Below are 27,700 nucleotides of genomic sequence, written 5' to 3'. Positions count from 1 at the left end.
CTTTTTGACAGGTGAGGGAAGCTTCCCCTGGGAGCAGGCGAGCTCCGGGACTGAGCAGGCTCAGCCCGAAAGACGCCTTTGTGCCTGGCAGTACCGTGGCCGTGACTCAGCAGGACACCAGGCATCGCTGCCGGCAGCGGAGCTGGGGCGAGAGCAGTGCCGGGAGTCGGTCACCGCTGTGGTCAGCGGGCTGCGTTCCGCTGGAGCCAGGCGGGGACAGCCGGGCCGGGGGCTGGGGGCTGCAGGTCCCGCGGCTCACAGCGTGGCTGCCCGCTTGGCCAGGGCGCAGTGCCTGGCCCGGGAGCTCCCGCAGCCGTGCTCCTGTGTGGACAAGCGGACAAAAGGCTGGTCCCGGCTGTCGTGCTGGCAGCAGTGGCAGCTGCTGGTGACCGGAGAGGCCCGAGGGGCGGCCGGGCGCGGGGTCCGCAGTGCCGGGGGTGGCGCGGCCGGGCGCGGGTGGCGCGGCCGGCGCGGGGGGGCAGGTGTGCCGGGTTATATAATACTTACATAATTAGGGCTTTGTTAAGCGCTGGTGGCTGGGAGGGGCGTCCTGCCGTCGAAGACTGAGCCCGATTATTTTCCGAGGAGAACAAAGTCTTGTTGCTAATTAGCTGCCCTGACAGTGGCTGTGGCGGAGAGCCCCGAGTTCCTGGAGGGGCTTCGTCCTGCTCTGTCCTGCTCCGACCCCCTCTGAGGTGGCTTTCCCAGTGCTTCGGATAGAAGCAACCGGGTGTCGATGTGTGCCGGCTTTGTGCCTCTCCTGGGTGTTGCAACAGGTAAAGCCTGGAGGAAGGGAGTCTGAGCGTCCCCCTTACTTTCACCTACACTACTTGGGGGGCTTCATAAGGAATTTCCTGCCTCCAGCCCAGCCTTGTAGTGCTCAAGTGTTTTCACACAATGCCACCTCTGTGAGAGGTGCTCTGTGCAGACAACCACTTTTCCCTTCTTGCATGGCATCCATGCAACAGCTGCACCAGTTGCATACAAAGAATATTTGGAAAATATTTCATTTATATTGCACAGCTGAGTACAGGATGAGCCGGAACACTCTGGCTGTTGCCAGCCTCCAGGTTGATTGCTGTGCTGCAGTTAGAGAGCTGCTGTTCTTCGGGAGCCAGGTACAGTTGCACTCTGGCATCACCTACACATCACTCCAGCACCCAGTGCACTGGGGAAACATCACATAACCCCAGAGAGCATCTTCCAGGCTGTCAGAGCCTTTGCAGTCAGGCTTGCTCTGTGGAGTCGCTCCTCCAGCCTTTGGCACAGTTGTAGTTCAGTGTGTCAGGGACTGAGTTTGCAGCTGGAGCTGTGCAATTAGACTTCCTTGTGCCATCCCTCAGTGCTCCTCCCATTCCTGCTTTGACAGCTCAGTACTGGCTGTAGTAGCACTAGCTAGTATTAGCTAGTCTCTGACAGGCTTTTGCCCACAAACTGCATAGAAGTTCCCAGAAGGCCTGCAGTAATATTTAACTGCTCTTTGTTCTTTGTGCAGGACAAAAGAAAGCTCCCAAAGTAAGAATTAACTGCTCACTGCTCTGCATGCAGCTACCTTCCTCACCATGCATGCACATCCCTGTCCTTAGGGTAGGAAATAATGCCTAAAGACTCAGCAAAATTGTCCTATTTGGTATCCTGAGTTTCCGTAGTGAAATGATTTTAGAAATAAGCAAGTGTCTGGTTTTCAGTGCTATGTCTTTCCTGGAGTCATTGGAGTTACCCTGGCAGTGAAACTGCTCTCCCAGGAGGAGGTGTACCTCTAGCTAGCCCTGTTAGCTGGCTGGTAACTGAGTGGGCAAGGAAGTTACCAACTTACACGGTAGTTTGTCCACTGAGGGGTCTCTCGGATCTTCTTATGCAGCAACCTCAGGTAGGAGACCCTCAGATCTTCTTCTGAATAGGAATTTCTGTACTCCTAGGAATGCTGACTGTTGCTAGAGCCAAACTGTGGATGCGCAAACACTTGGACTTACTGAGGTCTGCCTTGGAGCATGGAGATTGGCTATAACACTGTTTTTCACTTACCTTGGTGTCAGAAGACTGTGTTAGTTACACACATGTCACACCTCAAAACAACCTGCAGCTTCATGACACTTTGCAGCAACCTGAGCCATTTTGCAGAGCAGGCTGTGTCGAGAGCAATTCACTGCTGAATTGATGATGCTAGAGAATATTCTCCAGGCTGAATCCTGTGCTGTTTTAAGGGAAGTTTGAGAAGGAGGTGATGAGGTGAGTTTTGTAAGCTTGGCTGCAATGGGAAGTGCCTGACTGTGGGACAAATCTTTTGCTGTGTTACACATCATGAGTCACAGCTGTGTGCAGTGTTTAGGGACAGCTCTGGCAGTCACACCACATAGGGAGCATCTGAAGCAGAGTTACACACAGCAGTCACTATCCTCTTACGGAGACTTCTAAACTGTAATACTGTGGCATGCTAGTGTTGGTCAAGAAACCAAACACCTCCCCCTATTTGTATGTTTATCTGGAGGTGGTAGTTGCTGCTGCTTATTGAGCAAAGAAAACTGGCAACCTCTGGCCTGCAGCACAAATCAGAGCCGTGCTATAACCAGGTCTGTTGGGTTTTGAGAATGCAGGTACATTTCACACCTCTGAATTCTCGAGAAAGGATAGTCATGCCCCTCTTGGCATGCAGGGTACCTTGCAGGGCAGAGTGCCTGGGTGCGTGCAGGTGTCCATAACCAAGAGCTACTGGGAACTGTTTGGGGATTTCTCAGACAGAGAGCTATAACCCACCTGAAGGAGCAGCTGCATTGATGCTACCACCACTTCCCTTGGGAGATCCTATTTGTAGATGTGGTGAGGACAGTGCAAAACATGGAATGAAGCTGGTGTGAACCGGGTGATTCTTGGTGCCCACAGTGGGTAACCTTGGGATAGATTTACATCCTTGCCAACAGCCACATCTGGCCCATGGCTGTCTTCTGCTGGGCAGACTTGGGCCTGCTTTTTCTGATGTGGCTCATCTCACTGTGCAGGGCTGTGCTGATTTGTCACCCCCAGGCTGGTGGCAATGCTCTCCTCAAGGAGGCAATGTGGATAACTGCCCAGGTCTTCCTAGAGCGTACAGCAGCTCCAGCATGATCAGACAGTTGTGAACATGCAAACGTGGCTGATGAATTTTTGTGTTGTGTAAAAAGCTACTTGTATAACCATGTCAGAGTAGCGTGTTGAGCTCCTGTTACAAAACTGTAATTGCGTTTCTGTTGTAGATGTAGGTTTGGCAAAATTGGGGCAGGATTATTCCATTGATTACCTTATGGGACCTATTCAACGAGGCTGTTCCCACACTCCCTCCAACCCAAAGATCAGACCTGTTCTTATACAAAATAGGTGTTTGTGTGTTTAGTTATTGTTTCTTAATATGTTTCTGTCCCAGTGTGGGTCCCAGGTACACAGCTTGGAGCTCACTGTGCTGGAGAGCAGCCACACGATTGCAGTGGAGAGCCTTGCTTTTCACCTGAGTTAGATTTAGGCTGTGCACATAATCAGGAGTTTAATACAAAGCAGCAACAAAATAATTCCTGCTTGTAACTGCCAGCTCATGCCACAGGTGTGGTGGGAGCTGTTGCAGGGTTAGACTTGTGATTTTATCATGTTAGTTAAACTTTGTGAAAAGCTTTATTCGTGGTGGTGGCAAGGATGAGAGCAGCCTCGGGAAGCCGGCTGTCCCATGAATCCCACTGCAGCTGAATCAGTGAGATGTTTGGAGCTGTCACTAGCGTGGAAGAGCTCTCTTGATGCATATGTGTCAGGAATGTGGGCTGAGGCACAGATTGTGTTCCTCACCTCAGAACTTGTATTGGCAGGACAAACACCAGCCTGAGCAGACATGGCTGTGGTGGATGAGGGCTTGTACTCAATGCAGGACCAAATTTATCATCAAATTTTGGGCTTCAGGTTCCTGCTCAGATGAGAAATATATTTTAAAAACCCTATGCGATCCAGCTGTGTGTAGGTTTCACCAGAGCTTCTATTACATATCATTAAGAGGAAAGAAAAGGTAAAATGCAGAAATGGAATGAGTCTGCATAGGGATTGCACAACATATATGAAAACACAGAGGAGGCATAATAATTTGGGCTCCTGAGCCTTTAGGTTTTGTTATTATCACCTTTGTCCTGAAGACACCCTTGCCTGGCACAAGGTAGGTGGCAGGGTGGCTGCTGGAGGAGGTGACCTGGGCAACTGCTGGAGTGTGGGGAAGGAAGTGCTTCCTCTTCCCAACAAGCATGACTTTGTGCTCTCTGGTGCCTTGTTAAGGTCCTCCGGGCCCAGGGTGAGATGGCAGCAATGTAACCATGGCAGTGTTTGTCTCCGGTTTAATGACTCATCCCAGAGCATGTGATCACGTGTGCAGCCTCCCTGCTTCCCTTTGCCCTATTTCATCCAATCTTTTGATCTAGTTATATAACCAGGAGTCGAGAGGGGTGGGGGGAAGGAAACAGTGCTGAAGAATTGCAGGTAATGTGACTAAAATGTGTCTGTAGCTCAAATAGCAGAGTTGTTGTCTGGGAAGCCTGAGAAACCGGGTTTATTCCCAGCACAGCTCTCTGTCTGCAAGTGATCTGATGCTTGATATCTGAACTTGTAAGTCTAAAGAGGCATGGTGGGAGGACAGGGCTCCAAGACCTTGACTGTGGTAGGAGAACTGCTGTGCTTGTAGCAGTGAACCCCTTTGTGTTTATCTTCATATGCATAACTCTCCTTGCATTCATCACAAGATCTATTTCATCCCATAAGCTGTGGATACCTGGTTTTCCAGTATGTGTAGGGCTTGCAGAGACAGATACTCAGATAAATGTTTGAGCTGCTCTGCTGGTACTGGTCCATGGTGGGCTGAGCTCTGAAGTACTAAATGTGTTCTGACGGAGACTTGGAGCAAATGCTGGGGTGGGTCTGGTGGGATGTCTGGAGAGGAAGTTTGCAAAGTTGGTGCTTTTGAACAAGGTGTGAATCTACTTCTTGTCATCTCAATTTTAAGATGTGATACTGGAGATAAGGTTAATTTAATGGGCATATCAATGTGACAGCTGCAGGTGCAATGTGCTGTACTGAAGCATCCTTCATTTAAGCTCCCAGCATTTTGAGAAGGAATGCTCTCTGTCTCCAGATCCCTCAGAGTCACAATGTGATGCTTGTTGGTTCTGTATTACTTCATCTGCCACATTCTTCTGTGCTGATGTCTTCTCTCTTTCAAAGTTCTCTCTAAGTGTCATTTCAGTTCAGTCATTAGCTCGGATACACAATGTAAGCAAGAAAGCTGATTACAAGATGAGGTTCATGGTATCTCTTTGCCTGACACAAGGGGACAAGATGCTTCAAAGAAGCTATTACAATGCTTGTCAGAAGCAGTTTGCTTCAAGGGAAGCTTTTGAACAGAAACGTTTCCTTTCTTTGCTCTGGAAGCATTATCTTGGTCACTGGCAGCCTGTTGAAGGGCCAAGTGTCACACAGAACAAGGTGTCATTTCACATTGTGCTTTAAGAGTGGAATCAGGCACAACTGGAAGTCTGAAAGTAGGAGAATTAAGAGAAAAAGGAGTGTGTGTGATTTATAATGTAGAAAGGGTATTGCACTTATGTTTTGTTCGAAAAAAAACTTGTTGGAGGTTACCACTTAAACCATGAGAGCGAAGCCTGGTGCTAAAACCACTGAGCTGCCTGCTGAGCCATGACCCAGTGTTTGAACCAGATAACCTTTTACATGCTGTGTTCTGTTGACTTGGGAGATGGTTACAGGTGGCATATATAGGGAAATTTCTGCCCTACTTGAATGATGTGAAGCAAAGAGATTCAAGTTCCTTGTAATCAGAGCTCCTCAGGCCCCCATAGGAAAACAGACTCTCGGGATAGCAAGTGCTCCACATGGACCTAAATAATTTTATCTTGTTTTCTTGTCAGGACACTTCTGGGCTGTGTTGAGGGGTGTTAGTCTTGGCTTTCACTGGGGACAGATGCTTCAGTGTAGAACTTTTTAACTCTCTTTGCCTGTCAATAAGGACCCCAGTTTTGACCCTCAGAGTGACATGCTTGTAAATGAGTGAGAGTAGGGCTTGTCAGTTCCCATTTGGCTCAAATCCTGCTGAATGCTCATGGAAAAGCCAGCTGCCAGCCTGGCACAGCTGTTACCATGTCATGTTCTTCCCCTTGCAGACCAACCCCAGGAAGCCGTGTTCAGCGGTGACCATGCGGAGCACGCGGAGGATGGAGAATGGCAGCGCTCGACTTCAACTACCTCATCTCAGAGCGAGCGGGCAGAGCAACTCTTGCAGAACCAGCACAAGAGCCTGGCCTCTGAGGACACCAAAAAGAAGAGGGCTCAGAAACCGTCTCACATGCGGAGGAACATAAGGTGAGCAGCAGCAGCAGGACAGAAAGAGCTTGGGTCACATATGGTGATGAAAACAGAATCTCTGCACTTTACTTCTGAGCTGCGTTGTGCCACTGCTGGCAAACCAGATGGTTTTTCTTTTCCAAAACCTTAGGATTTCACCAGTGGGAGTAGAGTGATCTCAGACTGAAGTGCTGCATGTGGGTGCAGACTTGTTTGGTATTTCAGAAGAGTGAATATTTGGTTATGGAATGTATTGCAAAAATTGTGTAATTGGTGCTGTCTTTTGAGAGATGTAAATGAAAAACAGTACCACCATTAAGTAAATATCAGCTATTTGCCAAGGTGAATCCTATTGCAAACAGCCTAAAATGCAGTCCTTTCCTATACTGTCCTGGGTACTTGTTGGCAGGAGTGCTGTTGCTACGACTGATGACTGAACTGTTGGAAGTCAGTTTCACCTGGATTTTATAAAGCAGCAGTTGTTTGATTGTGTAATTCACTGCATATTCTGGGACAGGTTGTGAGGTGGTAAATCACTAGGAAATTTTGCTCAAGGGAGTTTTCTAAGCTCAGAAGAGAACTAATGGAGCAGGAACTCGTGTGGCAGCAAGTGGCTCTCATGCCCTGTGTTGGTGGTCTTTGGTTCGTATTTAAGCTTGTGCAGATTGATTTTCTTAAAGCCTGAAGGAAGAAGCATTGAATAGGCCTTGGAAAATGAGACTTCATTAGGATGAGTGAGATGTCCCTGAAGTGTGGGCTTGGGTGGTTTTAAAGGCTAGTTTGAGGAAGCTGGATTTTACCACTGCTTGTACTGCACCACTCCTCTGGCAAAAGCACCTTCATTTCCAGGACTGGACATGTGACACTGAAGCAGGGGAAAAGCAACTTCTGGAAGTAAATAAAATTGCCTGTAAAGGGGAGGTGCTTTGACAGGATGCCTTGAAACAATTGTTAAAACCATTAGAGATCCTAGCTCCTGAAAATGCTGTCAGAAGAGAATCAGGGTGATGACTTTTTGTGGAGGAATTGATGCATTTTCTTCCCATGTATCTTATTTGCATGACTTTGTGCATTTTGTGTTTATAAACTGTGTTTCAATAAAAAACATCCTTTTAGGTAGAAGAACTAGTCTCTGGTAACCTAGTTTAAGTATGTCCTTACCCACTTATATTTATCCTCCTTTCATTACTTTGCTTCTGTCAAAATTTTGTCTTTTCCTTGACTGATAGTAGTGTTACCTGTAGTTGGGAAGCGCAGTGTTGAAATAGCTGTAGAATTGCCCATATATTTTGGAGGATGATGTTCCTACTCTGTGTGGCTGACAGAATACCTGGAGCTTGTCAGTCATCTTTGCAGCCATTCACATTTCTGGAAGAAATTGAGTTGTAACCAAGCCATATTTGCTCCCGTGTTCAGAAAGCTGTTGCGTGAGGACCAACTGGAAGCCGTGACAAAGGCAGCCCAGCAGGAAGAGTTGGAGAGAAGGAAACGGCTTGAGCAGCAGCGGAAGGATTATCCAGCCTCTATACCAACAGTACCCCTGGAGTTTCTTCCTGGTAAGCACTGGGAGATGCCAGTCAAAGCAAGAGTTTTAAGGATAGAAGCTGAATGAAGAAGGTAGTGCCATTCTTGTCCATGACAGGACAAGGAGTAATGGTTTTGACCTAAAGGAAGGTAGATTCAGGCTAGATACAAGGAAGAAATGCTTTGCAATGAGGGTGGTGAAACACTGGCACAGTTGGTGCAGAGATGTTGTAAGTGCCCCACCCCTGGAAACATTCAAGGTCAGGATGGATTGAGCTTTGAGCAACTAGATGTAGTTGAAGATGTGTCTGCTCAGTGCAGAGGGGTTGGACTAGATGATCATTGAAGGGTCTTTCCAACCCCAAACATTCTGTGATTCTATGCTGTCCTTGGACTTTCAAGTGTAAACTCTTGGAACAGCAGTTCCAAACCACTTGTAGGTTCAGTGTGGGCAGTTCCATTTTTGAACTTGTTTTGTATCAAGATACAGTGGTTGCTTGGTGAAAGGTGCCAGGTAATGTTTTTTGAAGATATTTTGACACATTAGGTGTGTTTAGGGGGATGCTGAAACAGAGCTCTTGTCTTTCCAGCTGGTATGGGAGCTTAAACCAACAGGCTTGGCAGAAATGCCAGATCCTGTTTGTCCTGGGAATGGTCTGGTACAGGGGATACTGGAACAATAGACTGGGTGCGCATATGTTGGTGATATAACCTTGGCCTTCCTTGCATGTTTCAGCAAGCAGTGAGTTGCAGGCAGTATAAATGGTTAAGCATCACTCATGTCTTTGGGTGCATATGTCATCTTACATTGTTTCCTAACCTGGATCATTTTGGTGATTTAGTTTATAGCACAGCTTCAAAAGGTGTAAAGGGAGAGAAGTGCAGCTGGATGTTGAGTTCTTGAGTTGGCCTTGCCTCTTGAGGAAATATATATTCTCCCTTATATGCAAGAGTTAAAAACACTTCTACCTGTGGGAGAAGGAATCAGAGCTCTTTAAAACACTAACTGTCGCACAGTGGGTTCAGCCCCAGAAGAACATCATTGTTTGCTGTGTCAGTGCAGTGGTGCTGTTTGGCCCCATTAGCCTCTCTCCCCACATGGCAGCACTAAAAACATACAAACAAACACTCTTGATCACCAAAAGTTGTGTATGATGTGTGGGATGTAATGATTACAGTGTCCCTATTAACAAAGGGCAGTTATCATCCCTTCAGCAGTTGGTACTTTCTCTGCTGGGTGAAACACAGCTTTTACTGAGGCCAAAAAAGAGAGAAACAAAGGGCTTTAGCATGTTGTATGGTCAGTGTGCCCCAGTCAGGGCATGAAACAGAGGGTGCCATCAGCAATGGGCTTTTGTTCCAGCATACTGAGAAAGGAGGAGAGTGTGACCCAGGAAGCTGAGTCATAGCAGTATTGTAGACAGTGAGAGTCTGTTATGGAAAATTCCAGGACTAAGTTATTGGAGCTAAGTGGAAGGAAATACTGTCTGGTTTTTGAACAGTTTTGTCTCCTTCCCCATTATTATGAATTACTTATTGTTTGTAATTTATGTTTGTAGAGGACATCGTTTTCAGAACAGCAGAGGCGACCCAGCTCCCCCCTCAGGTCCTGGCTGAGGAAGTGATCTGCCTTGATAGTACCAGCAGTGGCAGTGAAGATGATACTAAAGGAAAAAACAGCATTAAAGATGGTAAGTGACCAATTGCCTCAGCCTGCTCTTCTCACAATATGCTGTTTATTCAGCCACAAGTCTGTTTTCATCTGGTCAGATGCTCCAGTGGTGAATCACTTCAGATTTTTGTAGGCCTATTGGTTTCCAGTTATATGGGCAGTTCTGGCCTGTGAGTCCTAAAATGACACCTATTAAATGGCCTGTCAGGCCTTCTTGTGAATTCGTGTTTATTTCTGCTTTATAAATGCACTGAACTTTGCTCAGTGCGTTGCTGAAGAATGCTTACAGGAGATGTGGCATCATTTGCTGTGTGTAAAAGGAGCATCTAAGTATTCAGATCTGCAGCTGAAAGGGGGTTTTGTGTTCCTTGTCCCAAATGGATCTAACCTGACTCCTTGGTGATCCTTAGGCATTGCATCAGTAGATAAAATTCATGTCTGGGTTTGGGAATTAAGAGAACATATGGAGGGGAATGTAAAACACTCAGAAACTGTCTCATGTTCTCTTTGGATCAGCCCAGGCTAATGTTCCCTGAAACATTTGGAAGCCAGGGAAGCTGATGCTTTCATATGCTGGTCTGAGAGGCCTGATGTGTGCCTGCTTGTTCAGGATATGTGATTAGGCCAGTTGGAATTGCAAAAGCTGGGGGTAGCCTTATTTCCTGATAGTTTTTTTCCATTTGTGATAAACCCTGACGTCAAGTTAACTTTGTCCTTATTCTCTCCTGTTTTGGTTACTTTACAGAAGTGATTGAGCTGAGCTCAGGAGAGGATGATGCCTTCCAAATTGTGGACAGCAGTGACTCTGGCAATGAAGGGGAGGATGATGGCAGTGAAGAGAGCAGTGGCTCTCATGTGAATGATGCCTTAAATCAGTCAGATGCTCTGGGGCAAGTCATCGTCAACATCAATCATCCACCAAATGAGGAGGACATTTTCCTGGCTCCCCAGCTTGCACATGCAGTAAAACCTCATCAGGTAGGCTTTGTTAGCCTCAAAGATGCACTTAATTCAGGCAAGTCTGCCTGGGAATCTCAGCAGAACTTCTTTGGTGAGCCATGTGACCAGTCTGGTTGTGGTGCTGGCTGTTGTGGACAGTCAAATGATAAGGCTGAATTAGAGGAAGGCCAAGGCTCTGTATAACTTGGGCTATTGTTATAATCAAACCTTTGGTATATTTAGATGAACTTTTAAAAAATAAAATTATATTTGTAAACAAACTAATCAACCCCAATTCATATTCTCTGGCTACAAATTAATTTTGATTTGTTGATATGTTCTCAAGAAATTCTGTGAGCATCTAAAAATACTGAGTTTCTGAGCCTTCCCAAGATTAGAGTACTTTAGTGAACTTGAAACATCCCCTTTATATTTTCATGGTCCTCATGTACTTGCCACTCTGTAAATACATACCCATCTTGGGCTTTTCTTTCCTCCCACAATTCTAATACCTTTTTCACTTTTCTGCCTAGATTGGTGGGATCCGATTCCTATATGACAACTTGGTCGAGTCCTTGGAGAGATTTAAAACCAGCAGTGGGTTTGGGTGTATTTTAGCACATAGCATGGGCCTGGGCAAGACCATACAGGTCATCTCTTTCTTGGATGTACTTTTTCGGCACACGGAGGCAAAGACTGTTCTTGCCATTGTACCTGTAAGTAGCCATGTGAAGGGCTGGCTGAGGGGCTTCCTTGCACTACTTCTTTCTTTGCATAGAGAAGGTTGATTAGTGTCCCATCACACATCAAGTTTTATCACGTCCTTGCTGCTCTTCCCTCTCTATCATTCCCTTTGTTCCTGAATTTGCATGTTGTGAGCTGCTGCTTCCATCTGAGCACACTGGATATCACTCCCTAATCTCATTTTTGCTCTTAAAAATCCTAAGTAACTCAATTGAGTTTAAATCCTTCTGTGGCTAATTTTTTCAGGTGAATACGCTCCAAAACTGGCTAGCAGAGTTCAACATGTGGCTCCCAGCACCTGAAAGCCTTCCTGCTGATTATAACTCCAAAGAGGTCCAGCCCCGCACCTTCAAAGTCCACATCCTGAATGATGAACACAAGTAGGTGACAGTAAAAGCTTTTCTGGGCTCTTGGCTCTGCTTCTCTCTGTATGGTCCTTGCATGATCCCTGCATGGATCGGGGCAGTGCAGTGGTCCTAGGGAATTCTCAGTTCATTGGCTGTATTCATACACCTCCCTGTTGAGGTCTTCACCTTCAGGGTGGGATATATGTGAATCTGCTGATGTCACTCCAGCCATGTGGCCAGGATCTGATGTACTGTGGTGGACTGAGCAAAGACAGTGTCTTCATCTGAACCAGTTCTGAGCAGGCTGGAAGGGAAGGAAGCCTGGGGGACAGGAGCATTGGAGGAGACAACAGGGGATAAACAACCGAAGATTAAAACCATGTGCACTGGCAGCTCATTCTGAAAATGGCTTTTGCAGAGGCAGACTCAACAGCTCTATAAAAAGGGAACTCTTTGAGTTTGATATGCTTGTGTGCATGACAGACTTCTACACCTCAGTTCCTGTAAGGATTTGTCAGTCTCAACACTGCTATCCATGGCCCATAAAAGGCTTTTCTTCCCCTCTGTATCAGTTTGTTTCCCAAAGAAATTTAATTGTATCCCTCCATCTGGTTTGATGTGAGAAAAGTGCTTTAATTAATGCATTGGTCTTTTTTCTCAGCAGACTCCAATCCAGTGATTCAACCTGAAACTGGAGTAAAGCTTACAGTTTGTTTGGTTGTTCTGTAGGACGACAGCTGCACGTGCAAAGGTGGTGAATGACTGGGTGACAGAAGGTGGTGTGCTGCTGATGGGATACGAGATGTACCGTCTCCTCTCACTGAAGAAGTCCTTTGCCACTGGCAGAAAGAAGAGAACAAAGAAACAAACTGGCCCTGTCATTATTGACTTGGATGAGGAAGACCGACAGCAGGAGCTTCTGAAAGGTGGGAAGTCAGCCCTCGAGGGAGAGTGTGACTCTGCTGTCCAGCTGGCTGTCAGCTGTGGCAGCACAAGGAAACAACCTATAGCTTGCTTTTAACATGATCAAACTTTGCTGGGCAGGATTGTGTCTTTGGAGGAAGAAGGTTGTTGTGCTTTGTCTGAGTCTTTTTCTTGAAAGAGCTGCAAGTGTGGAATTCAGTACACTGAACTGTGGGATTTGTCAGTGTGAGATTTGCCCCTCTGATTTGACGCAAGACACCCAACTTGATGCAATGCAGGTCATTGTGCAGAAATCAAGGAACAGTCATGTTTGCTCATTACCACATTTTGCTAAATCAGAAGTAGTGTCTAGTCATATGTTATCTCCTGCATCAGCCTTGCTCTCTGCACCCATAGATACTGCTTTTTTGTCTTTCAGAGCTACCCCTCTTTTGTGAAGCTGGTGACCTTATAAAATCAGAACTTTGTCTTATCCATCTCTAACTAAAACTTAATGTTCCTTTGTCCTCAGGGATTGAGAAGGCTTTGTCTCGCCCCGGCCCAGATGTGGTTATTTGTGACGAAGGACACCGGATAAAGAACTGCCATGCCAGCACTTCCCAGGCGCTCAAGAACATCCGCTCGCGCCGGCGGGTGGTGCTGACTGGGTACCCGCTGCAGAACAACCTCATCGAGTACTGGTGCATGGTGGACTTTGTCCGGCCTGACTTCCTGGGCTCGCGGCAGGAGTTCAGTAACATGTTTGAGCGGCCCATCCTGAACGGGCAGTGCATTGACAGCACCCCCCAGGACGTGCGGCTGATGCGGTACCGCAGCCACGTCCTGCACAGCCTGCTGGAGGGCTTCGTGCAGCGGTGAGTCCACTGGGAGTTCTCAGGGGTGTAGGCCATGCAAACAGCTCCTTCATCCCAAGTTACTTGGCTTGTTGGCTGAGTTTATGTACTACTACTAAATCTTGCTGCCTTATTGAATCGTGGAGTCGTTTAGGTTGGAAAAGACCTGTAAGATCATCAGTTCCAACTGTTAACCCAGCAGAGCCACCACTAAACCTTGTCCCCAGGTGCCATATCTACGAGTCTTTTAAATCCCTCCAGGGTTCATGACTCCACCACTTTCCTGAACTATCTGTTCCAATGTCTGACTACCCGTTCCATGAAGAAATTTTTTCTAATATCCAATCTAGACTGCCCCGGCACAATATGAGGCCATTTCCTCTTGTCTTATTACTGTTACCTGGGGGAGAAGAGATTGTCCCCTACTTGGGTATAACCTACTTTTAGGTAGTTGTGGAAAGAGAGAAGTCCCACCAAAGCCTCCTTTTCTCCAGGCTGAGCCCCCTCAGCTGTTTCTCATCAGACTTGTGCGCCAGACCCTTCCCCAGCTCCATTGCCTGAATCTGGACATGCTCCAGCACCTCACTGTCCTGTAGTGAGGGGCCCAAAACTGAACCCAGGATTCAAGGCAGGGCCTCACCAGTGCTGAGGACAGGGGGAGGGTCACTGCCCTGGCCCTGCTGACCACACTAAAGTTGGTTTGCTTTGGTACCACAGACTCTGATATTAGAGAACTATACCTCTAACTGCCCCAGAGTGACCTCAGGTTTATTTTGATGGCTTAATAGCCAATTTGGTTGTGCACTTTGTGACATCCTTATCCAAGGATCTGAAACTGTTTCATGAAAATGTTAAGAAAAGTGACAGTGACTCCACCACTCTGGAAACAAACCAGCAATTTTTTCTCAGATGAGGATTCTAAGATGATGGTCTGAAGTGTCTTAATCATTGGCAGAGCTGAAAATAGACTTTACACCTTTTTTCTATTTTTCAGCTACCATGGAAAACAGGACTTTCATCACCCTCTTAACTCTGTGACCTGTGCTAGAAGATTGTAATGTCTGAGGTCTTTGTAATTGCGTTTACAATTGGTATTTGGCTGCAGGAAGAGTATCTCAGAAGTGACATGCATTAGAGAAACATGCAATTTAGAGGTTTTTCTCCCTGCAACTGGGTGGGCAAGAACTCAAAATCTTACCCTACAGGGAGATCATATTGGGAAATTCCCTTCCCTGTATTTATCTCACTGTTTTTATTTCCTCCACAGGCGAGGCCACAACGTGCTGAAGGTTCAGCTCCCGTCTAAGGAAGAACATGTCATTCTGGTACGTCTGTCCAAGATCCAGCGGGCCCTTTACACGGAGTTCATGAACCGGTTCCGAGATGCAGGCAACAGTGGCTGGCTGGGGCTGAACCCACTCAAAGCTTTCTGTGTCTGTTGTAAGGTAGGTTTTAGCAGAAGATGCAAAGAAATGTTCTAATATGTTGGGGAAAGGGGAATGTAAGTCAGAAGAGGAAGTGAAAGTGTGGTTGGCTGGGGACATCATCTCTCCCCAGAGTGCTCTGCAGTGGTTCAACAGTATTGTTGTCTTTGCTTCCAGAACTGGACTGCAGAGATGTTAAATGTCTCTTTCAAATTGTGCAGGAAACCTGCTGCCGTCAGCTGAAACAGTCTGATATCTTAAACTGCATAACTTTACCTGCTGTAGTGCAAACAGGCAGCTTCCTCTGCTTTTGTGCTGTGTGGGGTGCACAGTGACCTCATGGTGTGTTCTCAAGGAAAGAATTGGGCACTTTTAAAGATATGAAGAAGTATTAGTTCCTTCCTTTGAATAGCTATGGGGGCTTTCAGGTCACAATCATTGGCAAGCAGCAGACTAGTGCAGGTCTAACCACTTTCTTTCTTTATCTCTTCAGATCTGGAACCATCCAGATGTGTTGTATGAAGCTCTGCAAAAGGAGAATCTGGCAAATGAGCAGGATTTGGATGTGGAGGACCTTGGCACAGCAAGTACTAATTCCCGCTGCCAGCCTCAGGGAATTAAAGTCAAAACAGAGGGTAACACTTTGGCATCACCAGTTGGAGAAGCGACTAATAGCAAGTTCCTCCAGAGTGTTGGCTTCAACCCTTTTCAGGAGAGAGCAAATCAGGTCGTAACTTACGAGTGGGTGAGTGTCACTGCTGGAGAACTCTTGATTTGGAGAGTCTGAAAGGCTGGACAGTTTTCTGAAGCAGAGCAAAGAGAAGACTCTTCTGTTTGAGTTGTGGTTTTCTCTTATGTTCTCTTTACCACAGAGCATCTTGATAAGCGTGGCGCTAGGAGGGGTTTGTGACTCTCATGAGGTAGAAGTGCAGGCAGCACTCTTATGCATTGTTCTCATCTGACCAAAAAGGCCGTGGACTTTGCTATTCTAAATAAAGGTGTTAGGGTGAAGTTTGATCTAAATAAGATGGTGGTAAATCTAGAAGGATGGAGGAAAGCTCTTGAGATAAGAGTCATGACAGGTTAAGAGGATACTCATCAAAGAGGTTTGTCATTTGGAGCTTCTGGAATGGGAGGTAGCAGCAGTAGTTGGGAGTAACATTGTCACCTCAAACAACTGGATGTAAATAACCTCATTGCCATGATTTATTTCTCTCACCTTGAGACAGGGTGTTGAACTAAACAGGGAATGAGCAACTCCACCTGTAATAGTCTCCCGTTTCTCGGTAGGCCAAAGACATCTTGTGTGATTACCAGACGGGAGTCCTGGAGAACTCACCCAAGATGGTGCTACTTTTCCACCTAATTGAGGAAAGTGTGAAGCTTGGAGACAAGATCTTGGTCTTCAGGTAAGCAGAGTATCAACAACTGATCCTACAGTCATTAAATACTGGAGCAGTTGGATCCCCCCTGGTACTGGGAGGTTGTTACACAGGGTGAATGGTGTGGCAGTTCCCCTTCTCTCCTTTGTTGCATTAATGTTGATTTTCATCCGTGGATTTTATACTTCTGTCACTGTCACATTTACTAGTGAGGAGTGTGCTGCACAAACAGGGTTTGGAACCATCAGCTCTGTCATGGTTGGGGAAGGGTTCTGATATTCCACTTTTGCTGCTGGGGGGCTTTTTCCTGAACAGAGATCTTGGTTTTGCAGCCAGAGCTTGTCCACCTTATCTGTCATTGAAGAGTTTTTGGCAAAGAGACCAATGCCGAGTCCTCCAAGCTCAGATGGAGGAGTTCATAACTGGGTCCGAAACATCAACTACTACAGTGAGTGCAGCCTCCTCTCTTTTGTTGTGACACTGTTTGATCCTGTGAAGGACTAATTCCTGAAAGTTGCCCACCATCTCCTTTTAGTTGTCTTTGGGTGTGAAAATGCTCTGCTGAAGCATTCTTCTGATGAACCTCTTTCAGACTGTTCTTACTTTAGTTGTTTTGGAAGACAATGTCAGTTGGATGGCAGCTAGCCAGTAATTTCCAAATCCTCTTTTGACATTTTACTTAGAAGATGTTAGACATCTTTGACACCTCACTTACTGCTTTTTTAAAGTTGCAAAAAATACTTTTTGCTTCCTGTTGGCTATTTGCTAGATCTTGCTTCCAAAACCAGAATCACTGTGGAATGCTTTCATTTGCTCAAGGTTGTGAATTCCTCTCCCTTCTTCCCCAGCTTTAAATCTTTTTCTGGTATGGGTTGTTGCTTTGTGCGGCTACTTTACAGGCCAGGACTGAGAAGAGTGGTAGATATGGTGTTCCTGATTTTTGCAGAGCTGCCAGAAGCAAGCTGCTGCCCAGGAACAGAGACATGACACTCCCTGCACTCCTTTACACCAGTGCTCTCTGTGCTCAGGTCTAGTTTCTGGGGGTTTGCCAAAGGCTTTACAATTTTGCTTTCTCTTGGTTCCTGGAACTTCCTGCATACACGAGGCCTTTGTTCCTGTTGTTCCTGCTTGCTATCCATCTTGCCTAAAGAAGAGCCTTAATGGGCTAAATGTGTTGTAGTGCTCCCAGGCCTGGCATTGATAAGCTTGAGTAATGTTTTACTTGATCTTTCAATTGAACAAGTCCCAACCTGGCTGGCTGCATTGCACCTGCCTGGCTGGGCATATTACAGGTACAGAGTGGTCCAGTTGAGATCCTGGAGTACATGACTTGAAAAGATCCAGAACTGGTTTGGAACCAGTTTCAAAGATCAGTGTTTGGAAAGTGGGTTTGTTCTGATAGAAATCCCCCAAACATACAGAGCTTTTAAATGTATCTTTAATTTCCTTCTCAGGACTGGATGGCAGCACCTCTGCCTCGGAAAGAGAACGGCTGATTAACCAGTTTAATGATCCCAGCAACACCTCTGTTTGGCTCTTCCTTTTATCCACACGGTGAGTTGGCTGGAGCAGAAGGGCACGTGGGAGGACTCGTACTGGTGTTCCGGATGCATGTCAGTTTTCAGTTCTTAACTTCCTTTGTAATATGCTCTCCATGGTATGATAGTGCCATCTGCTTCTGAATTCCCTAGGGATGTAGGATTTCAGCCTTAGGCCTCTGCAACCTTAGGCCTCAAGCCTGACAGTCTTGAAAACCAAACTTGGGTTTAAAGTTTGACTGGAGGAAATTTTCCATAGACCCTTTATGGACTCTTGGCTGTGATGATTGTCCCTGCCTAGAAGTTTTGAAAATTGGCCAAGGCAGCAGTTTGAATTTGCCTTAATTTTCCAGTGCTGGGTGTTTGGGTGTCAACCTCATTGGAGCAAACAGAGTGGTGGTGTTTGATGCTTCCTGGAACCCGTGCCATGACGCCCAGGCCGTATGCCGCGTGTACCGCTACGGGCAGAAGAAGCCATGCCACATCTACAGACTGGTTTCTGATTACACCCTGGAGAAGAAGATCTATGACCGTCAGATCTCCAAGCAGGGCATGTCAGGTAAGTGTGGATGAACACAACATTCCACTCTCAGCTTTCACTCTTAGCTCCTGTAAGTCCTGTTTCTGTGGGTTTTGTAACTGCTTTTTTTAAGGTTGAAAACCAGACAAAGAGGTGATAGGCACTGTCCCAGGGCTATGTTTGAGTTAGCAGTGACATGGGATTCTGTAAGAATTTCATGGTGGTAGAGCCAGCATCCTGCAGCAAGGTTGTGGTCCCAATCCACTGCTGTGCCATTTACTTTCTCTGCTCCTCTTCTGGCTGCTGCAACAGACTGGAGACTTGGGGGTGCTCATCCTGTGTTCCCCTCTGCCTGGGTATTGCTCATCTTAAACTGGGTGTTACTCCATAAATAGCTCTGTATCTCCATTTTTCCTGCAGTGAGAGAGGGAAAATAGCTAAATTAAAACATATATTGATACCTTTGACTTATAGTGCTTGCTTAGGTTGCCAAGAATAATCAATTCACTGTGGTTCTGACCTGCCTTTGTACCGAAAGTATCTGTCTTCATGGTTTGTGCCAGTTGTCAAACTGCTCTCATAGAATGTGCAGCTGAGGGTTGTGGTGACCCAAAGAGAGCTCTGTGTCCTTCTTTGCTCAAAACCCAACTCCAGAGGCAGCAGTCCAGCGTGATCAGCTCAGTTTGCTGTTGTGCACTCGAGGTGGAGTCCCCTGGCAGCTGGCCTGGCTCCCAGGAGAGTCCTGGATAGAGGTGTTTTCTCCATGTGCTCCCATTTGACCTGTGTACCAGAGGGAATATTCAAGGAAAACATTCAGGCTCTTGTGAGGGAGGGAATGTGGCTGCTTTTCTGAGCTTTCTACTTTAATACATAGTTATTAATTTGAGCCTTTTTGGTGGGATTTGTGGGAGAACACATGCTGATGTGGCTGCAGTTCTGTCCCAGGACATGTATGTTTACAGCCTTGTTACATGAGGTGGGACACTAGCAATAATTAGTTTTGTGTTCCTGTTTGCCAGGAGCTTGGTGACCTACACAGCTTTGCTGAGCAGTCTGGAGCACAGGCACTTGTCAGCCTGACTTGGTCAAACAGGCTCAGCTCTGAACATAATGATCTTTCTCCTTGCCCTGACACTTACCGAATACTTCTGAGGATTGTGTCGATTGCAAGGAGGGAGCTGTGTTAGGACAGAAGTGTAGGAAGGGCAGCAGGCAGGCAGCACTGATCTCTTCCCTTCTCTGCTCACTCCATTAATCTCTTTTCCAGATCGGGTGGTGGATGATCTGAACCCAGTGCTGAACTTCACTCGACGGGAGGTGGAGAACCTGCTGCATTTTGTGGAAGAAGAATCTGACCCTGCTCAGCTCTCCCTCAATCCGAGCAAGATGAAGGAGTCTGTTCTACAATTAGCCTGTCTCAAGTATCCTCACCTCATCACCAAGGTAAGACCAGCCTGCTTCCTTGCTGGCACTGCCCAGGCAGGAATGGGCCTGGAGGAGTCTGGCAGTGTGATGGGGCCATGGTGGCGAGAGGGACGCGCCTGGGTGCTGGTGGGAATAGGCAGAAAATTCTCTAGAGATGACTCAAAGATCCTTGCCCTTCCCTGTGATATCTTCCACTCATTTAGAAACACCTCTGTCCTGTACAGGTTTGGGGGAAGGTTGTCAGGCATCCCTTTCTTCAACTTGGTGGTGGGTGTGAAGGTGGCAGTGGAATATCCCAGCTTGCTACCAGCTCTTTTCCTGGGGTGACTTTAAACCAAAGCTGGGACAGGCAGCACTGGCCTGTGCTGTCAGGAGTATCCCTTGTGGGGTAGTGCTGCAGAGTGGGCCTGTGCTAGGTGCTGTGGGGCTGTGTGGCATCATGGCGGGCTCAGTGCTTGTGCTCTTGGCCTGGCCAAAGCTCCTGGGTTTTGCTGTGTGCTCATGCTAAGTGATGGCCTTGGCTGGGCAGGTGATGGCATTAGCTGACTGTCACCCTTCAAGATGAGCCTTGGTCACATCCACAGTGTTGCCCCCCGCACGTGCTTTGCCATGGCCAGCTCTGCCAGCCTGGGAAGGAGAAAGGCTGCCGCAGGGAGCGGGTGGCTGCCGTTCGGGGTGTGCTGGTTCCCTCTTGCGGTCTGTGGGTGCCAGAACCGCGGTGCTGTGGGGTTGCAGGAGCCTTTTCAGCACGAGTCACTGCTGATCGACCGGAAGGAGCACAAGCTGACCAAGGCAGAGAAGAAAGCAGCCAAGAAGAGCTATGAGGAGGAAAAGCGAGCATCCGTCCCCTACACCCGGCCGTCCTACGCACAGTATTACCCAGCCAGTGACCAGAGTCTGACAAGCATCCCTGCCTTTAGCCAGAGGAACTGGTGAGCACCTGCCCCTTCCCTTCTCCCCAGGCTGTAGACATGAAATGAGCCAGGCAGAGGACGCTTATCCCTGTGGGGTGGGACTGCACTCTCCTCCCTCCTCTCTCACTAGGCGACCAGCCCTCAAGGGTGAGGACAAACCGGTGGCAAGCGTCCGCCCAGTTCAGTCCACCCCCATTCCAATGATGCCCCGGCACGTCCCCATGGGCGGTGCAGGATCAACCTCAAGTTCCAACCCTGCTGTCAACTTTCCCATCAACTATCTACAGCGAGCTGGTGTCTTTGTGCAGAAGATTGTTACCACCACGGGTGAGTTGCTGCTGCTCACAGTGGGTTGGGTTGTGATGCCCATGGTAAATTGAGGATGCCCATGGTGAACTGAGGATCAGGGTAAGTTGTTGTTGCTCACATGGGCTGTGGGCAGATGGGCATCAGAGCCAAAAATACTGTCTCTCTGCATTTGAGTGGTTCCCCTGTGCCTGGAGGACTTTCCCTGCAGGTATGCAAGAGTCATGGACCTGGTGGATTGCTGGGACTGAACTTTCCCTGATAGGACCTGCAGTACTGTCACTGGTGGTCCTGGAGATGCTGTGCCAGGACAGCATGGCTTTTGCTTCCTTGGAAACCTTCCTTGGCAGCCTCTGCTGCCTTCCTGTGCTGTGTAGAAATAAACCCAGGACTTGTTTGTAGCGCAGCATATAGGAGAGACAACTGCACTGCAAAAAAAGGGGTTGGTGGTGCACCTGCCTTCTCCTGGCTGTGGCTGGTGGGTAGATTAATGGGCACTATTCTGTTTCTTTCCCCACTGCCAGATATTGTGATTCCGGGTACAAACACATCCACTGATGTACAGGCAAGAATCAGTGCTGGCGAGAGCATCCACATCATCCGAGGGACAAAAGGTAATTCTGTCCTGCTGAGACTTGTGGATAGGGTCCTAGCCAGTGCTAATTAGAAAAGAAAATTATGTAAAGCCATGAATCAGTCCTTTGAGAAAAAACCAAGAAGGGGAGGAGGTCTAAAGTTTGCAGTGACTCTGTTGCTGCCCATGCTCTGGATGTGCTGATGCTGCAGGGCTGTTGCAGCTGTGGCTGCTCCTGTCCCTGAGAGGAGCTGTTGAACTTCATGGCTCAGTTCTTCCTTCTCACAACACTCACTGCAAGTCCTGAGGCAGCCAAACATTCCCTGGTTCTCCCAGAGCAAACTGTTTCAAATGTGAAGTTCCACATTTCCCACTGGCAGCACACTGGGAGGGGGTGATCTCCAGTCCAGGAAAGCTGAAAGGGTGAAAATGAAGGGTGAGGAAGGGGGTAGAAGCTCCACACTAATCTGCCTACAGAATCTGGGCTGGGCCTGTGTAGCACTGCTGTATTGTTCTTGCCCAAGGAACCTTGCAGGCTCACAGATCCAGGTCCTGAGCTGAGGCTGCAGTAGTAATGAAGTTGTTGAATAAAGTTGTCCTGCCTGTGTTCCAGGGACGTATATCCGGACCAGTGATGGTCGGATTTTTGCCATACGGACCACTGGGAAGCCAAAGGGCAATGAAGACCGTCGGACAGCTGCCTCAGGTAGGGGCCTGTGGGTGCTGTGTGGGGCTTGCACATGTGCTTCCCTACTGGAGTATTCCCTGGTGTATTCCATCATGTCTGTGTTTAGAGCTGACCCCACCATCTCCCCGAGATATTCCCACCTTCCTTTTCACTGTTGCCTCTTGGCCCACAGGTTTTTCTCTGAGGTCATCTTTCTCACCTGCCCCATCTCCTTGTTTGCAGGCTCCCAGAGCTCTTCCCTGGAGTCCACGAGCAATGGCAGACACAGTGCCTCATCCCCGCAGCTCCCCAGCGCCGAGGAGCTCACTCGGCCCATCTCCCCCGACAGCCCCGAGATCATCAGTGAGCTGCAGCAGTACGCGGAGGCGGCGGCCGCGCGCGAGTCCCGCCACAGCTCTCCCAGCACCAACGCGGCGCAGGGCCACGCCGCCCGCACGGACAACGCGCCCGGCGCCACCGCCCGAGGAGCCGAGCAGCGCGTGGGGGTTCACTGCATGGCTCCCTCCGTGTCCTCAGCCCTGCCAGCCACCAGCCAGCACGGCGATGCCCACCCGGTGTTGGACTTACGGGGCAACAAGCGCAAGTCAACGTCGCCATCGGCTCCGGAGGAGCAATCCCGGAGGCAGCAGAAGAAGCGCCAGTTGCCATCGTCTGTGCAGCCGTACGAACACGGGTACCCCGTCTCTGGTGGGTTCACCATGCCTCCTGTCTCTTTAAACCACAACCTAACCCATCCATTTGCCTCCCAGCCAGGAAACTCCTTGTACATGGGCACTGGCTCCTCTTATTACCAGCTGCCCAATTTACTCCCAGACCCGCATCTGGTGTTCCCTGTGACTACTGACCCTCTGCTGACAGCCGGCACCGCCAGCTCTTCTGCTGCTACCTCAGCCACCGCCAGCGTCCCCTCATTCATGCTAAACCCTTCTCTGACAGGGGTGCTGCCCAATTACTCGCTTCCCTTCACGCAGTCACTCCTGCCCGAGCCCAGGATGTTCGCTCCTTTCCCAGCCCCCGTCTTGCCTAGCAGCCTTCCCAGGAGCATGGCATCTGCCTACCCTGGCTACATGTCCCCTCACTCGGGCTACCCGGCTGGGGGTCTCCTTCGGTCCCAGGTGCCTCAGTTTGAACCCCAGGAGGTCCCAGAGGTGGGATGCAGCTCTAATGATGAGGACAAAGACGACGATGTCATAGAGATCACAGGGAAATAAAAAGGCCCAGCTCCTGCTCGATCTCAGCTCTGCCAGGAGGCAAAAGTTGCAGGACCTTTTTGGGAGTCAGGATTTTCCCTCTGGGCCATGGCAGTGGGTGGAGAAGGATGCAAAGGGTGTGGCGTGGGGGTGGTTTTGTTCTTTTCGTTTTGTTTTGTTGTTTTTTAGCTGTCAAGGATAAGAATTGTATTAGGGGCTGGGAGATGGGAGAGGGATAGAGTGGACCTGTGAGAGCCGGGGGAGCAAGAGCCAGGGGAGGAGGGAAGCAGCAATGCAAACTGTAGGAGTGCCTCCCCCCATGCTCTGTCTTGTCTGTCTCTGTTCTCTGTCTTGTCTGGCCGTGGAGGCTTGGTGTTGTGAGTCACTGCCCTTCTCAGGCCTGGAGGCGCGGGCTTGACCGCTGGCAGGGCCAAGCTCCTCTCACGTGAACTGCCTTATCTGTGAACTTCTCCCACTTCGAGAAGGGTGGGCCAGGGGTGACTCCACCAGAGCTTGGGGACAAAGTGTTTTTAATGGGGAGGGAGTGGGGAGGCTTCTACATTGTGTATGTTGGGGCAGGGAGGGAGGGGATTGATGTCAAAAAAAAGAAGAAAGAAAAAAAAAAGATAAAAAAAAGAAAATAACCCCACAATTTGTCACCCTCTTCAAATTCACATGAGACTAGTGTGAGGGCTCTAGGCAGGCTCCTGTGCCAGGGCTCAGGTGGGGGGCTCCCCCAGGCCCTTCTGGAGGGTCCCGTCCAAGGTAGGTTGGCCCTGTGGGTCTGATGCCACCTCTGTGTGCCAGGCCAGATGCATGGAGCAGTGTCTTGGTGGCCATCAGAGGGGAATCTTGGTGACTTCCCTGTCTCCTGCCAGGCTGTGTGAAGGCCACGTCTCACCCTGCTGTGGCCCACCAGCTCCAGGGGTGGGTGGGCTCGCTGCTGCTTCTGAACAGCACCAGGCAGTGGGGAAGGTTGGGAGGGGACACTGGACCAGTGCCAGTTGCTGTTGAATCTGTGACTGGAGGGACTTCCCCCTGCACAGAATCTCTACATTAATTTATTTCATGAAGGCATAATATTTATTGTCTGGGGGAGTCTTTCTTTCTACTTTTAAATTAATTTCCGTATTAAAAAAAATAAAAAGCTGGCCTCCATCCTGCAGTGGTCACTTGTTGGGTTGTCTGTGTGGGGAGAAGCAGACGGTTGACCAAAGCCTAGCCTAGGAGCAGGGCCAGCTGTGGAGGTGGCCTGTGGCTGACCCGGGTGGCACCAACTGGATGTGCCCTATCAGGGCATTCTGCCAGAGCAGGAGCTGATCTGAGTGCTGAGCAGCTGGAGGGAGGATGGAATCCTTTTGTCATCGGGCAGGTGGAGGAGCACATGTGGAAGCCTCCTGTGCTCATTCCCAGTGAGAAGAAGGAGAGCTGTGAGGTGTGTGGAGCTGGGAAAGCAGAGCTCTTGCTGGGGAAGTGCCTTTCCCCACACAGGGAGCACCCCCCCGCCCCCTGCTCAGCCCCACAAGTGCAGAGCCTGGTCCTGGCCCTGCCAGTGAGCACCCTGGCTGCTCCTCAGGGCCAGGGCTCCTAGGGAGAGGCTGGGATACCCAGGTGCAGCTGGACTTGGAGCATGTGACTGCATGTGTGAACGCACTAGGATGGACACTTGAAACCCAGGAACCTCCGTGTCACATTTGGGTGTCACCATGCAGGAGCTGTGCTTGCCTGCGTTGGATGTCCCTGAAGCTGGTGGTGGTAGGCTGTAGGGGACCCCTAGGCCATGGAAGCTGCAGTCACTGGTGTTTGCTGGGACCAACTAGATGTAGGAAAGGGTAGGATGTCCTGACATCCTCCACCAAAGGGGTGCTGGAAGATGGGGACCTCCCTTCCTGAGAGAGAGAGTGGTGTGTGTGCACGCGTGTGTTACGGAAACATAATAAAAAATGTTATGGGGCTTTCCTAGTGTCTTTCTCTGTTTAATGGACATTGTCTGTCAAACATAACCACACCATTCATAGAAGCCTTAGATCAACAGTTTAGCTATGCAAATTATTTTAATTATTTTTTTTAAAAAAACAAACATTAAAATAGTGCTTTCTTCTTTAACATATCCTAGGAGTTGAAAACCGAGGGGTTCTGAGCAAACTGCTGGACAACTTGTCTTTGGATGCACCATGGAAATAAAAATCAAACCCCCCCACAAAAGTAACAAAGCAAATTAACTGATGGTGTTCATGCAAGTTTCTCCAAAGACTTGACAGTGCTGCATCTGTGAGTCATGCCCTCCTGTGCTCTGTGTGTCCACCTCATGCACTACCCTGTGACACTGATTGTATGACCAGCTTGCCCAGATGTCCGTTGCATCCCTGTGAGGCTGTCAGTTTTCCGGTGGATTTGGGGAATGGACCTAGGCAAGGGCTTTCCTTGTCGAGAGTAGCAAGTGTTGAGACCTGCGGGCGCGTGTGGGAGGTGGGAACACGAGCAGAGCCCCCAGAGCCCTGTGGCTGCCCCAGCCCTTCCTGTGGGGGTCAGGGTCTTGGGGTCATCCAAGGGACCCTCCCACGTCATCTCTGAAAGGGGCCTGTGCTGGGACAAGGTGTGAAGATGTGGCTGGGGGCAGTCAGCACTGTGGTCTGGATGTGGTACTGGTGACTGCACACCTCTCTGCTCCTTGCCTCTCCAGGAGAGCTCCCCGGGCTTCCAAAGCAGGCCCTGGCACATCCCTGCACTGCCACCTGATGTTCTCCAGTGGTTCCCTGTGGCTGTAGGAGCTGAGGGTGACTGGCATTCTGCTGCCACAGGGTGCAGTATGTGCCCTGGGCTGGCTGTTAACCCAGCACCAGGGTGGGGTGTGAGGGCTCTTCTGGCTCCTGTGTGGCCATGACTTGGAGACCCCTTGGCAGCCTCCTGTGGTGCGGCTGCTCTGTGCGTGACCCGCTGCTGGCAAACATCGGCCCTGGGCAGCTGCAGCACATGGGCCCTGCCCAGCAAGTGCCCAAGTACAGCCCCAGCCCCAGCTCTGCCCCATCCACCAGCCCTGGACACCCCCTTAGTGATGGGATGGGCCCTGGCAGAGCCTCGGCTGAGAGGTGGTCACGGAGATGGCCATGATGCCCTGACCACAGGGCTCCCATCGGAGCTGGCAGTGGCCGGGGCTGCTCCAAGGCAGCCGGAGGCACCTGCTCTCCCACGGTGCCATGGGAAGGATTTCCTCTGCCCCACAGAAGCCACGGGGGGGGTGTGGGTCATCCCCAGTGGGGGGAAAACTCTCCAAGCCCTAAACTCTTGTCCCATGGGGCCTGCTCTTCTCCCTCATCTGCTCTCCCTAGAGGTTTCTCATCTCCAGCCTGTGATTCTCCTGCAGAGGGTCCTCTCTTGGTTTTCCTGAGCCTGGAACAGGGGCTTTCCCTGCACGGGTTAAATTTTTCTTTTGCTGCTGAATTTCTGTCTCCAAATGACCTGATGGGAAGCAGCTGCTGGTTCTCAGAGGGGCTGTGGGTGACACTGAGGACAGCAGTGCAGGACTCTCTGCAGAGGGTTTTGGACAGTAAGGAAGATTTCCGAGCACAGCCCAAGGCCAGGGCACATCTGTGGGGGCCTCGGGAATGGTCAGCTGCCCTCCACGCTGGCACCCAGCCCTTGGCCCTTGCCTTTGGTGGGAGGTTTCCACTCCTGGGTACAGTCAAGTGAAGTCTGGGGGACAGTGTCATGGGCATGGGGGACTGCTGCTGCTCTGTGCCCTGGGCTTGGTGGGCTTGTTGGCCCCACTGCTGATGCAGCTCTTGGGGCTTCCTAGGGGGCTGCAGGGTGGGGGCAACACAGCCCAGCCTGACCCATGTTGGGCAGGATCTGCTGGACATTGTCCTGCTGGAGTGTCTGGGAGGGTGGGGGGGTTGAGTGCAGCTACTTGGAGAAAGCAAATATTCTGACAAGCAAAGGGTGGGATTTCCATGGGGTCTTCACTAGAAATGATGTGTATTTTGACTTTATGATGTCAGTGAATCATAGAATGGTTTGGATTGGAAGGGACCTTAAAGACTGTCTTGTTCCAGCCCCCCTGCCATGGGGAGGGACACCTTCCACTAGACTAGGTTGCTCCAAGCCCTGTCCAGCCTGGCCTTGGACACTTCCAGGGATGGGGCATCCACAACTTCTCTGGGCAACAAATTCAAGAGGCTGAATGTGCGAGAATTGCTGCTTGCTTGGGAGTGGCTTCCAGGCCAACAGAGACAAGTACAGCAAATACCTTCCCAGCTGGTATTTCTCGCCACTCTGGAATAAATTTTGTTGATCCAGTCTTGGAAGGACCAGGGGTGGGGGAGGGCTGGGGGGGGGGGCAGAGGTTGAACAGGGATCATAGTCCAGCTAGATTACAGTGAGGGGATGGCTCCTTGCACCTCAG

At 49.3% G+C, this 27,700-nt stretch overlaps 1 protein-coding gene across 6 annotated transcripts in view; it reads left to right on the top strand.

The window, feature by feature from the left end:
• Nucleotides 1-27,173, top strand: part of RAD54L2 (RAD54 like 2) — a 67,411-nt gene extending 40,238 nt beyond the window's left edge. For 4 of the 6 annotated variants that reach the window (XM_069028062.1, XM_069028063.1, XM_069028065.1 and 1 more), the window contains 20 exons: nucleotides 6,174-6,372; nucleotides 7,771-7,910; nucleotides 9,438-9,569; nucleotides 10,296-10,528; nucleotides 11,023-11,205; nucleotides 11,480-11,613; nucleotides 12,310-12,506; nucleotides 13,016-13,358; nucleotides 14,605-14,782; nucleotides 15,255-15,506; nucleotides 16,052-16,170; nucleotides 16,476-16,591; nucleotides 17,598-17,697; nucleotides 18,035-18,240; nucleotides 19,469-19,644; nucleotides 20,362-20,558; nucleotides 20,671-20,867; nucleotides 21,371-21,460; nucleotides 22,034-22,126; nucleotides 22,331-25,408. In XM_069028062.1, the coding sequence (XP_068884163.1) occupies nucleotides 6,174-6,372; nucleotides 7,771-7,910; nucleotides 9,438-9,569; nucleotides 10,296-10,528; nucleotides 11,023-11,205; nucleotides 11,480-11,613; nucleotides 12,310-12,506; nucleotides 13,016-13,358; nucleotides 14,605-14,782; nucleotides 15,255-15,506; nucleotides 16,052-16,170; nucleotides 16,476-16,591; nucleotides 17,598-17,697; nucleotides 18,035-18,240; nucleotides 19,469-19,644; nucleotides 20,362-20,558; nucleotides 20,671-20,867; nucleotides 21,371-21,460; nucleotides 22,034-22,126; nucleotides 22,331-23,319 (4,274 nt within the window). In that variant the 3' untranslated portion in view covers nucleotides 23,320-25,408. The other 2 variants (XM_069028068.1, XM_069028066.1) reach the window with 2 other exon arrangements.
• Nucleotides 27,174-27,700: the final 527 nt, after the last annotated feature.

The sequence above is a fragment of the Aphelocoma coerulescens genome, chromosome 12, assembly GCF_041296385.1.
Source record: "Aphelocoma coerulescens isolate FSJ_1873_10779 chromosome 12, UR_Acoe_1.0, whole genome shotgun sequence".
NCBI lineage: Eukaryota > Metazoa > Chordata > Aves > Passeriformes > Corvidae > Aphelocoma > Aphelocoma coerulescens.
This window is presented reverse-complemented; position numbering and strand designations above follow the sequence as displayed.